Source organism: Schistocerca cancellata, chromosome 10 (assembly GCF_023864275.1).
Source record: "Schistocerca cancellata isolate TAMUIC-IGC-003103 chromosome 10, iqSchCanc2.1, whole genome shotgun sequence".
Taxonomy (NCBI): Eukaryota; Metazoa; Arthropoda; class Insecta; order Orthoptera; family Acrididae; genus Schistocerca; species Schistocerca cancellata.
Window position 1 is genome coordinate 186,992,636 of NC_064635.1, and position 12,142 is coordinate 187,004,777.

At 41.9% G+C, this 12,142-nt stretch overlaps 1 protein-coding gene across 1 annotated transcript in view; it reads right to left on the reverse strand.

Moving 5' to 3' along the window:
* Positions 1–1,252: 1,252 nt before the first annotated feature.
* Positions 1,253–12,142, reverse strand: part of LOC126106652 (uncharacterized) — a 123,931-nt gene continuing 113,041 nt past the window's right edge. Inside the window, exons 6-7 of the mRNA XM_049913014.1 lie at positions 11,294–11,343; positions 1,253–1,307 (exon numbers count right to left, since the gene is read on the reverse strand). Of these exons, the coding sequence (XP_049768971.1) occupies positions 1,268–1,307; positions 11,294–11,343 (90 nt within the window). The 3' untranslated portion in view covers positions 1,253–1,267. The remainder of the gene's footprint in view (positions 1,308–11,293; positions 11,344–12,142) is intronic.

Below are 12,142 nucleotides of genomic sequence, written 5' to 3' on the forward strand. Positions count from 1 at the left end.
GGCCAAACAGCGAAGTCATTGGTCCCATCAGATTAGGGAAGGATTGGGAAGGAAGTTGGCCATGTCCTTTCAAAGGAACCATCCCGGAATTTGCATGAAGCGATTTAGGGAAATCACAGAAAACCTAAATCACAGTGCCCGGATGCAGGTTTGAACCTTTGTCCTCCCAAATGCGAGTCCAGTGTGCTAACCACTGCACTACCTCACCTGATCACACTGAAGACATAATATAAATTTTATGTGGTACATACTGTCGGCATATGGGCAGAACAGACAATTTTATAGAGCTTTGCACTCAAGTTGCCACATAATCTGCACTTATTTAGTTTTGTAATTGAAAATAGGTCTTTCACACAAACATGTTGACTGAAATATTTTAGCACTCTTGCAGCCTCATTATGGAGACTCTGAATATCTACCTGAGGAAAGCAACCTATCGTCCTGGAAGTATTAATGTAAAAAGATTTGTCACTAAAACTAGAATCATCTTGCAGGTCAATCAGATACATCTGCACATGCAGAGGGTGTTTTCAACTGAAATGGTAAATGGTCTCAAAAAAGAGAATGTAAAACAGTGTTTTCAAAGCCTTTATATGAAGTCACCATACTCTTCATGCATTTCCATTGAAAAATATTGCAAGTGACAATGGAATAATGTGTGTGACTTCAAGGATTTTACTATTTGTACCACCAATTTCTTCAAGTGCTTCATGCCTGCAAATTTAGCACAAAGTACTTTTTGATGAACAGAACAATGAATCCATTAGTCGATCATTTTAATTTTTTGCTCTTTTATTGTCATCTAAATGTTTAAATTCTCTCTGCATGGTACTGTAATGTCACTTTGTAACAAATAAGCAGTAATGGTCGCTTATGCAAATTGAGAATTCTCATCCCTCTCGTTATCATTCCCATTCATGCTAAAGGTCTGTGACAATAGTCGCTAGACTGCCTCTTTTTGTGCAAACAGACACTGGACTTGTGAATGACCTTCATACCACAAACACCAAAGGGTAAACAGCACTGACACCACAGTTCTGCTGAACTCAGAGAGTTGCGGAGACCAAAAAATGCTTTCAATCACTTTGGTTCATCGGTAAACAAGAAAATCTATGAAGTATCCAATGAGGTTCCTATCATAGCAGTTAATGAATTATGTATGAAATTCTCAGACTTTTCTTCTCCCAGGTTGAGCTGAGCAGATACATATCACAGGTCCAGGTGCATGTAAAACCAACTGCAGTTACCCATTTTGCTGCAAACCAACCTATCTTTCCTCTGTGACAGTCAGGGCAGAACTTAACCACCTGCAGGAACAAAACATAATTACACTCATCTCATCTAGATTCTGGGTACCAGTTAGTTGTTGTTCAGAAGACAAAGAGTTCCCTTAGATTCTGTGGGACTCTCAAAGCAGCAAATTTTCAAGTTGTTGTGGCTGCATTTCTGACCCTTTGTCCCCAAAGATTTATTTTCCAAACTAAAATGGGCAAATGCTATGTCCAGTAGCAGGAGAGGTGGTATGACAGTAAATGCGTATGGCTGCTCTGCTTGATTTCACTGCCGCTAACATTTGAGTGCCAGCAATTCTAATTCGACAAGTTGGTCTTGTCTTCTGGTAAAGTAGACAACTGTGTTGCTCCAAAAGACAAAATGGTAGTGTACTTTTGGTAGGACAGCATAGAAATAGGGAAGTTATTCCAGAAAGACGGAAGTGATGAAGTTTAGGGTCAGAGCAGAACACCTGCAAACGGAAAATTGGGTGAACACAGGAGCCACATGCACCATATTCTGTAGACACACTTACCATGTTAACACAATGAAGAAGGAGAAAAGCAGCACATGAACAAGGAACAAAGCCCCAGCGAGGCAAAGTGCGACGAATGCAACCCGACACACACACCCACAACCACGCATGTGGACACAAACGAGGAAACAAATGCGGCCCCACATGCAGAACCAATGCAGCTGCCCACATATGCACAAAAAGCAGCAACAGAAGTGGAAGCACCAATTGCATGCATTAATGTAGATTTTACACCAAGTAGAAAGAACACTGCCATTAGGATGCAAAATCCAAACATGCAAGAAACCAGAATACTGGTTAATGAAAGACCTGAACAGCAGGACAGGCTCACAACCCTGCTAGTTCAAAATCTCACAAAAGAGGAGACCCAGAAATCGTTCTGGTACACATTGGAGCTGCTCAATGTTGTGCAACAAATAACAGAGTTCGCTCTGCATAGAAACTGCAGGGCTATGATTAACAGCCACCACTGAGACATCAAACAAAAAGTTGATGCATTTTTGATGCTGCACCAGCCAGAAGCAAGCTGCAGTCCTCTAGGAACAAGAACACCCAGGGGGAAAAAATGAATCCCAACCCATTCATGGTGCATGTGCATGCTGATTAAGAAAAGTCGACCTTGACATAGGAACACAGGGTGTGGAGGAAGAACTAATGAGGCAGGGCTACGAATACAAGAGAGCCATATGGATATGCTCCACAGAAAGCTTGGAACTCATACTGAACATTCAAGTCTTAACGAGAGGTCAATCTACAATAGACAAACTGCTTGTCCAAAACTTCCAAATGTTCATGAGCTCCTTCACAGTATAGCCCCCCCCCCCCCCCCCACATGCCACAGCCTCAGCCAGTGCACAGCACATGATGCTATAGCTACAAAGACCTAACAAGCAACTGCACACAGACACCAAAGTGCGCTCAGTGTGCAGAAAGCCAATTGACGAGTAAACTGTGAAGGGGAGCATCACCCTGTGGATCCTAGGTGCCCCAAGAGACCACCTATAGTAACAGACATCAGAGCCCATAAAGTTCATTGACAAATAGACACACAACAAAATCATAACCAAGCCAGAAAAACAGCATGTCAAAATTGATGTTCTTCTAAGAGCAATAACAACTACTCCCATGAATATTCTCCAAGATAGAAAAGCTGAAGGGTTTGAGGCTATGAATGAAGTTTCATAAACAATCTTCATCAGGTTGATGGATCCAGTAGCCATTGGCAATAAGCTGCACTTACACATTCAGTCAACTAAGGGAATACCTGAAGTCAGCTACAACACCTAAAAACAACCAAACACAACTGAGAAAGAGGCACCCACCATAAGCAAGACCCATCAAAAGACCAATAAAACCAGTGCCTATAGATGAAGTACCGAAGATGTAAGAAAATGGAACACCTACAGCCATCCTTACGATGTCATTTATTCTATGGCTATCAGTTTCAGAGTTTCAATGCACCATCTTCAGGCCATACTGATGCTGAAGGTGTTAACACCATCCACATACATGATGCATCAGTGGTCCACTTAAATGCTTTACGCAGGCTACCATGTAACAAGTAGCCTGCATAAACCAGTTATGTTGGCCACTGATCCCTGAGGATGGTGAACAGAAGCCCTAAAAATGGTAGCCACAGAACAAATGACATCATAAGGATAGTTGCAGGTGTTTCATTTTCTTACATAAGTGAAAAGCCATAGTCCACCCAGACCTCCAGTCACAAGGATGGATGTACAAAAACTTGAAGTACCGAAGAGCTCGACTCATCAAGCCTTCCCCACACAAAATCCAACACAGCCTAAGCCCGTAAGCTAACAGCATGATCCAAGGCATTCTCAAGATCAGAATAACAAACATCCCAATGATCCTACTCAACTACATATGCCACGAAGTCGACGCAATATCGACAGATGGGAGGCCCCCAAAAACGGTGAAAGCAATACAAACTGACCTGCCAGTACAATTCACAGTCATACAGGCAATTCATCTAAAGCTGTGATCAACTGCTAATGAAGACCTGCACCTTGTACCCATGTATGTTCCACCATGAGATGACCTACCGGCAGAGTGTGTCCTATATTTCAAGACCCTGAGAGATTTCGTCATAATGGGAGATCTCAATGCAAGGTCCGAGGCTTTCGGTGACATAAGAAACAATTACAAGAAGACCCCCAACATAACTAAAGTATAACAAACCAATTTTCATTAGCCCAACTGCCATGTCAACTCCCGACCACTTCACCTGTGCACAGTCAGTATTCGCACACCTCCGCTTACCTTGGGCTGGACCAAGCATTGGCAGCGATCATATCCCGATACTAACAACTGTTAGTATTGTAAGCGCCAGAAATAGACAACAGCAGGACAATGATCATTGATGTCAAAAATTTGCCGTACACTGTCGAAATAAAAAATGACAATTAGAAAAATTAAGCGAGAATATCATTCTCACTATCACATCTGCCACACTAGAAAGCACCCCCAAAAAAGGCCATCAAGAAAACTGCTGACTGCATATATAAAACAGAATGGAATTGACTGAACAACTTGATAAAGCAACAACTGCAAGAACTCCGCAACAACAAATGGGCTGCAATTACTACAAACCTAGATTACAAACTGGCAAACTGCTACTGGCAGACTTTTAAACCAGTAACAGGAATACAGAATAAAGCCAACCCTTCACTATATCACCACGATGAAAATGCAGAAATACTTGGGAAGATTCACAGTTTTCCCATCAATCTGAGCCTCAACACATAACATGACCGACTAATACAACAGGTACTCCACACACTTCAGAACACAATAATCACCCTGTCAGAAGACCAAACCACTCTCATAACAGATATCACAGAGGTAGAAATTGATCAAACTATCAAAGAGGGCTAAAACAGAGCCCAGTGCCCCAGGGATAGACTGACTTCAGAGGATTCAAATAACACTAGCCCCCCCCACCCGAGAAAGGATAGGGCAAAGCCTTAAACCACTATACAACATGGCCATAAGACCCAGAAAAATCCCTACTCAGCAGTAACAAACGAAAATAATAATGCTTCCATAACCAGGCAAACCACCAAATGACCCACTTTCGAACTGCCCAATCACCCTACTTCCAGTAACTGGCAAATATTTTGAAATCAATATCACCAACAGGTTATCAAATTATGCTGAAAACTCAAAAATAATACCGGAGTGCCAAGCAGGCTACAGCAAAAATCATGTACTGACCCAATTGTGTGTCTGTGTAGTGGCGTAATGAAAGTGTGAATATTCTAGATTACCCCACTGCCCTATTTTTAGACACAGAAAGGTCAATTGATAAATGTGGCATAAAGACTGTACCACAAACATCTTCAAATGAGCACCCCACCACAACTGATGAACCTCATTGCCAACATAGTAGACAACAGGCCATCAAGAGTATATGTGAGTGACACTGCCTCCAATGCCTTTTATCCAGTAGCAGGAGTACCGGAGAGAGCTGCCATCTCTCCCGTACTGTGCACCTCCTACACCTCAGATATACTGCGGCCAACTAGATGGAATGAACGGCTTGAACTGCATGCAAATGATTCTGCATACTGTGTCACGCCCAAAACATTGACGATACAAATCAGCGGACACAGGCATATACAGACAAATTACAAAATTGGCTTGCAACACGGAAATCAAAACAAAATGTAAAAAAGGTGCAACTAATAGCATTCACCCACTGTAAAGCAGCACAATTCAAAAAAACAGAAACCAATAAACAATGAAATCAAACTGCGGAGGAAGACAATAAAAGATGAGAGCACTGAAAAATACTTAATAGTCACACTAGACAGCTACCTAAACTGGAATCAGAACACAAAAAACACAACCCCCAAAGTGACGACCCGACTCCATCTACTAAAAATACCAAAAAGGAAGGATCAATGGCATCAGTAACGGAACTACAGTACACACACACACACACACACACACACACAAAAATATATATATAACACAACACTTCTTACAAAGTTTGCCATGGTAATCCCATTCCTGATGTCCAGGCGGAGCTTCAAGGAATCCTCAGAACCTTAGGCCCCCTACAAAACCTTTCACCTGACTCCATCAACCTCCTGACCCCACCAACACCCCGCACCCCTACCTTCTACCTTCTTCCCAAAATTCACAAACCCAATCATCCCGGCCGTCCCATTGTAGCTGGTTACCAAGCCCCCACAGGACGCATCTCTGCCTACGTAGATCAACACCTTCAACCCATTACATGTAGTCTCCCATCCTTCATCAAAGACACCAACCACTTTCTCGAACGCCTGGAATCCCTACCCAGTCTCTTACCCCCGGAAACCATCCTTGTAACCATTGATGCCACTTCCTTATACACAAATATTCTGCATGTCCAGGGCCTCGCTGCGATGGAGCACTTCCTTTCATGCCGATCACCTGCCGCCCTACCTAAAACCTCTTTCCTCATTACCTTAGCCAGCTTCATCCTGACCCACAACTTCTTCACTTTTGAAGGCCAGACATACCAACAATTAAAGGGAACAGCCATGGGTACCAGGATGGCCCCCTCGTACGCCAACCTATTCATGGGTTGCTTAGAGGAAGTCTTCTTGGTTACCCAGGCCTGCCAACCCAAAGTTTGGTACAGATTTATTGATGACATTTTCATGATCTGGACTCACAGTGAAGAAGAACTCCAGAATTTCCTCTCCAACCTCAACTCCTTTGGTTCCATCAGATTCACCTGGTCCTACTCTAAATCCCATGCCACTTTCCTTGACGTTGACCTCCACCTGTCCAATGGCCAGCTACACACGTCCGTCCACATCAAACCCACCAACAAGCAACAGTACCTCCATTATGACAGCTGCCACCCATTCCACATCAAACGGTCCCTTCCCTACAGCCTAGGTCTTCGTGGCAAACGAATCTGCTCCAGTCCGGAATCCTTGAATCATTACACCAACAACCTTAAAACAGCTTTTGCATCCCGTAACTACCCTCCCGACCTGGTACAGAAGCAAATAACCAGAGCCACTTCCTCATCTCCTCAAACCCGGAACCTTCCACAGAAGAACCCCAAAAGTGCCCCACTTGTGACAGGATACTTTCCGGGACTGGATCAGATTCTGAATGTGACTCTCCAGCAGGGATACGACTTCCTCAAATCCTGCCCTGAAATGAGATCCATCCTTCATGAAATCCTCCCCACTCCACCAAGAGTGTCTTTCCGCCGTCCACCTAACCTTCGTAACCTCTTAGTTCATCCCCATGAAATCCCCAAACCACCTTCCCTACCCTCTGGCTCCTACCCCTGTAACCGCCCCCGGTGTAAAACCTGTCCCATGCACCCTCCCACCACCACCTATTCCAGTCCTGTAACCCGGAAGGTGTACACGATCAAAGGCAGAACCACGTGTGAAAGCACCCATGTGATTTACCAACTGACCTGCCTACACTGTGAAGCGTTCTATGTGGGAATGACCAGCAACAAACTGTCCATTCGCATGAATGGACACAGGCAGACAGTGTTTGTTGGTAATGAGGATCACCCTGTGGCTAAACATGCCTTGGTGCACGGCCAGCACATCTTGGCACAGTGTTACACCGTCCGGGTTATCTGGATACTTCCCACTAACACCAACCTGTCTGAACTCCGGAGATGGGAACTTGCCCTTCAGCATATCCTCTCTTCTCGCTATCCGCCAGGCCTCAATCTCCGCTAATTTCTAATTTCAATCTGCCGCCGCTCATACCTCACCTGTCTTTCAACATCATCTTTGCCTCTGTACTTCCGTCCCGACTGACATCTCTGCCCAAACTCTTTGCCTTTACAAATGTCTGCTTGTGTCTGTGTATATGCGGATGGATATGTGTGTGTGTGCGAGTGTATACCTGTCCTTTTTTCCCCCTAAGGTAAGTCTTTCCGCTCCCGGGATTGGAATGACTCCTTACCCTCTCCCTTAAAACCCATATCCTTTTGTCTTTCCTTCTCCTTCCCTCTTTCCTGACGAGGCAACCGTTGGTTGCGAAAGCTAGATTTTTGTGTGTATGTTTGTGTTTGTTTGTGTGTCTGTCGACCTGCCAGCGCTTTTGTTTGGTAAGTCTCATCATCTTTCCGTTGGTTGCGGGGGCTGGAGTTTTGTGTGTGTGTTTGTGTTTATTTGTGTGTCTATCGACCTGCCAGAGCTTTTGTTGGGTGGGTCTCATCATCTTTCTTTTTAAATATATATATATATATTATATCTCCTTAAAAATCAAACCAATCAGCAAATGATAGCTTCAACTCACTATTAAAATCAAGGCAAATCACTACAACATAAGAACAGCCATGAGAAAGCTTTTGGAAGAAACTTTTACAGAATGTAAGTTAAAGTGGATGAGTAGGAAAAACAAACTCATAATGTTTGGACAGGTCATTAGTAGTGTTCTTCTGGACACTGTCAACATGTTGTGAACTGATATGATATGATGATATGGAATGAGCATGTGAGGAATGTGGTATGGAAGGCTAATGGTCGCCTGTGGTTGACTAGCAGAATTATAGGAAAGTACAATTCATCTGTAAAGAAGACCGCATATAAGACGCTGGTGCAAAGTACTCTTGAGTGCTGCTTGAGTGTTTGGGATCCGCCCCAGGTCAGATTGAAAAAAGACATTACAGCAATTCAGAGGCGAGCTGCTAGATTTGTTAGTGGTGGGTTTGATCAGCATGCAAGTATTACGGACATACTACGGGAGCTCATGTGTGAATCCCTGGAGGAAGAATACATTCATTTCGAAGAATACATTCATTTCGAAGAACACTACTGAGAAAGTTTAGAGAACCAGAATTCAAAGGTGACTGCAGAACAATCCTACTGCTGCCAACATACATTTCACATAGAGACCACAACAATAAGATACAAGAAATTAGGGCTCAAACAGAGGCATACAGATAGTCTCTTTTTCTCTCGCTCTATCTGCGAGTGGAATAGGAAAGGCAACGAGTAGCTGTGGTACAGGGTACATACCACCAAACACCATAAGGTGGCTTGCAGAGTATGGATGAAGATGTAGATGTTGAATTCAACTTTCTGAGAACATAATACCCACATCCACCAAAACTCATGAAAACACTGACCACAACAACCATAAGCATGACAGAATTAGTATTGACTACCCACTAGCGTCAACAACAAATCAAGATGACTCAAACATTACAGCAACACGCAAAGAGAACAACAAAAACTAACGAGAGAAGGTTTACAGAGCAACTGCAAACAAACAAACCCTTGTGAAGGTTTTTGGAGGTAGAAAATGAAAATACAACTATAATAAGCCATAAGTTAAGTAGGAATATGATTAACCAAAATAAAATGTGTCACCACAGAATAACCCAAGGTAATATGCGGAACCAAAGAACCTTACATTCTCCATGTGCTTCCTTCCCCCCTCAAGAGTTTGGAAAAAAAGAACCGAAGGTCAATCCATCTGAGGCACATATAACCTTCCACTGGGTCTAGAGTCTCAACATTTTTTTGTTTTGAACAGTCCATTTGGCTTTTATCAGCATCACAGACTTTTTCTTTGGATTTTCCAATATCCCTGTTGCTTTTCAGTACTATCTGGAACAGCTGATACACAACAGTCCTGTGTGTTGCAATTATGGTAGTTTCATTAATAATGCAGCATAGATTTTGTATCCCTCAATGCATCTTGGAAGAAGGGAGAAAAGTTCATATGGTCATCACAGTGTGACAAAAATCTTGCTATCTCAGACAAGAGCTACAGTCTGTGACTTGATCAGCCCTATATTACCCATGGAAACCACTGATGCCTCTCAATATTCTATTGTGCCAGTCACGCCACCATGAGCAAAATGGTTTCAATCATTCCACTGTATATATTTCCAAAGCATTGAATTCCGTACTGCAGAATTATGTGCCAATTGAAAAAATTCCCTATGTATCCACATGGTGTCAGTTTTCACCTCATGACAGACACCAAACCATTTTTTGGTTCTTTATCTTCTTTACCAGTTAATACAGCTCAATGTTTACAGCTTTACACTATATTCTTAATAGCACATCACTACCACAGTTTGGCCAAGCTTTTCATCTGACACACCAATCTGGATACACTCTTCAGGCATCCAGCTGAACCAGGACCCAACAGGAGTCATGTGTTTTAAGACTGCCTACAATGCATTAGTAAAATATCCTATCACTATAACAACAGTTTCAGAAAAATCAAAGGAAGGCATGTCTCAACAAGTGCTGAAACATGTGAAGATAGGTTCACATGGCAGTGAAAGACTATTTTGCTTAAAGGCATCACAGGACAGCTCAAGATGGTGCATTACCTCTTGGCACAGACAATGAGTCCTACTGTGTGGTCATTTCACTCACCTCTGCATTAAGATGCTTTCACTTCTGCAAGTGGGACAGTGGGGTACCATCTGCATGAAGATTCTCACTCGCCACAATATCTACTGGCTGGCAAAAGGTAAGGAGCACCTGGCCCACTAAATTTTGGATCCTAGAGCTCAACAGGCTTATTCCACAAATGTTTTCTCCCCATGGCCTCAAGCATCTGATTCTTGGGATGAAGTTAACATAGATTTTGTGGGACCCTTTTGTAGCTTACACTGATCAACTCATTTTCAAAACTTCCATATTTGAGACAGGTGCATTCTAGAATTGGGGGAAAGCATATTTATGGCAGTAATTCCAGTCTTTGTCATCGAAATGCCACTGAGATCAGTAGTCACATACAATGGTACCCATTTCACGTCTGCAACATTTACAGAGTTTTATGAGCAATACATTCAGTGCCTCCTTACTATCCCCTTCCACACACAAACCAAAGTGGATTGTCTGCACACTTAAGGCGTGGCCACAGTGACATTAAAAACAGCATGGACTTCACATGTGTGAAATTTTTCAGTTACTGCACTGATTTTGAATGGCCTCTGTGGCAAACAAGAAGCAATGCAGCTGTCTCACTGTTGTGGCTCTAATCACACTGATCTACTGCATTATTCAGTGTAGGAACTGTTTCTACTACACCCTCCCTCATCCCCAATACTTCCCATGGTACTTTAAAATGAAGAATACTTTCCAAACAGCCCTTGTGTGTAGCTAATGTTATACTGGCATTTCTGGTTATGAGTACTAAATTGTATATTATAGTATATTATTTGAAAAAGTAATGACATCAAAAAATAAGAATGGAGTATAAATACTTGTACAAGGTAGACCGTAGTTTGCCACAAAAGGTGTTAACACATGAGCATGTTAAAGAATATAAGAAAGAAAGAAAGAAAGAAACCAGATGGAATTTTTGAATCAATGGTGATACAAGTCATTACAAAATGTGTATCATTTGGTTGTTCTAACATACTGCACAGATGAACTATATAAATGCGTAAAAGGAAGATGAATACTAAAGCAACAATGGGCAAAATTAAAAAAAAAAAAGCTACAAAAAACAGTACAATACCTTTCTGGTTCACTGTCACAACTTGTTGGCTCTGCTTCAATTTGTACCTCCTGAAAGGATTAAGAACATTTAATATAATATTTTAGTAATAACAATAATAACTATAACAACAACAACAACAACAACAACAACAACAAGAGATATGCTATTACTATATGGTGCTGAAAACTGGACCATCTGCAAAGGTAAGGAAAATTGTATTCCAATGGTGGAAATGAAATTTCTAGCACATTTCAAAAGCTGTTCTCTCTAACATAACATCACAAATAACATACAGGTAGATGCAGAACTGGAAGTGAAGCCGCCTGTACATCATGTCTCAAATAATACATTCAGCTTAATAAAACACTAATCATTTTAAATCATGACAAAAATTTCAGGAGGACTGTGGAAAGGAGTGGTACTCAAACTGCTTTCATACTTTTCAGTACAGATAATGTGTTGTGTCCACAATTTGTGAGCAGTAAGCAGTGAGTTTGCTCAAGAAGTAAATATAGGCTGTTAAATTAATTATTTCAGAATTTTTCACACTTACACAGTAAAATCCACTAAATAAATTTCATAGTTTACTTTACATATGTTACAGTGGAAGTGGAAGATTAGGGAAGATAAACCTTCCCTAGTTGATATACACCATCACTAAAATGATCAGTGAGAGCTTACCATAAACTGGAAAAAAAAATCAATAAATAAAATCCGCTAGTGAAGGTGAACCATCACTGTACTCAGCTACGAAAAGTATACAGTAGTATATTATCCACTAGTGAAGGCATACCATTGCCGTTCCCATGTTGTTAACAGTGCATCCAACAATGCTACCACACATCAGCATGAATGTAACTGTCGTCA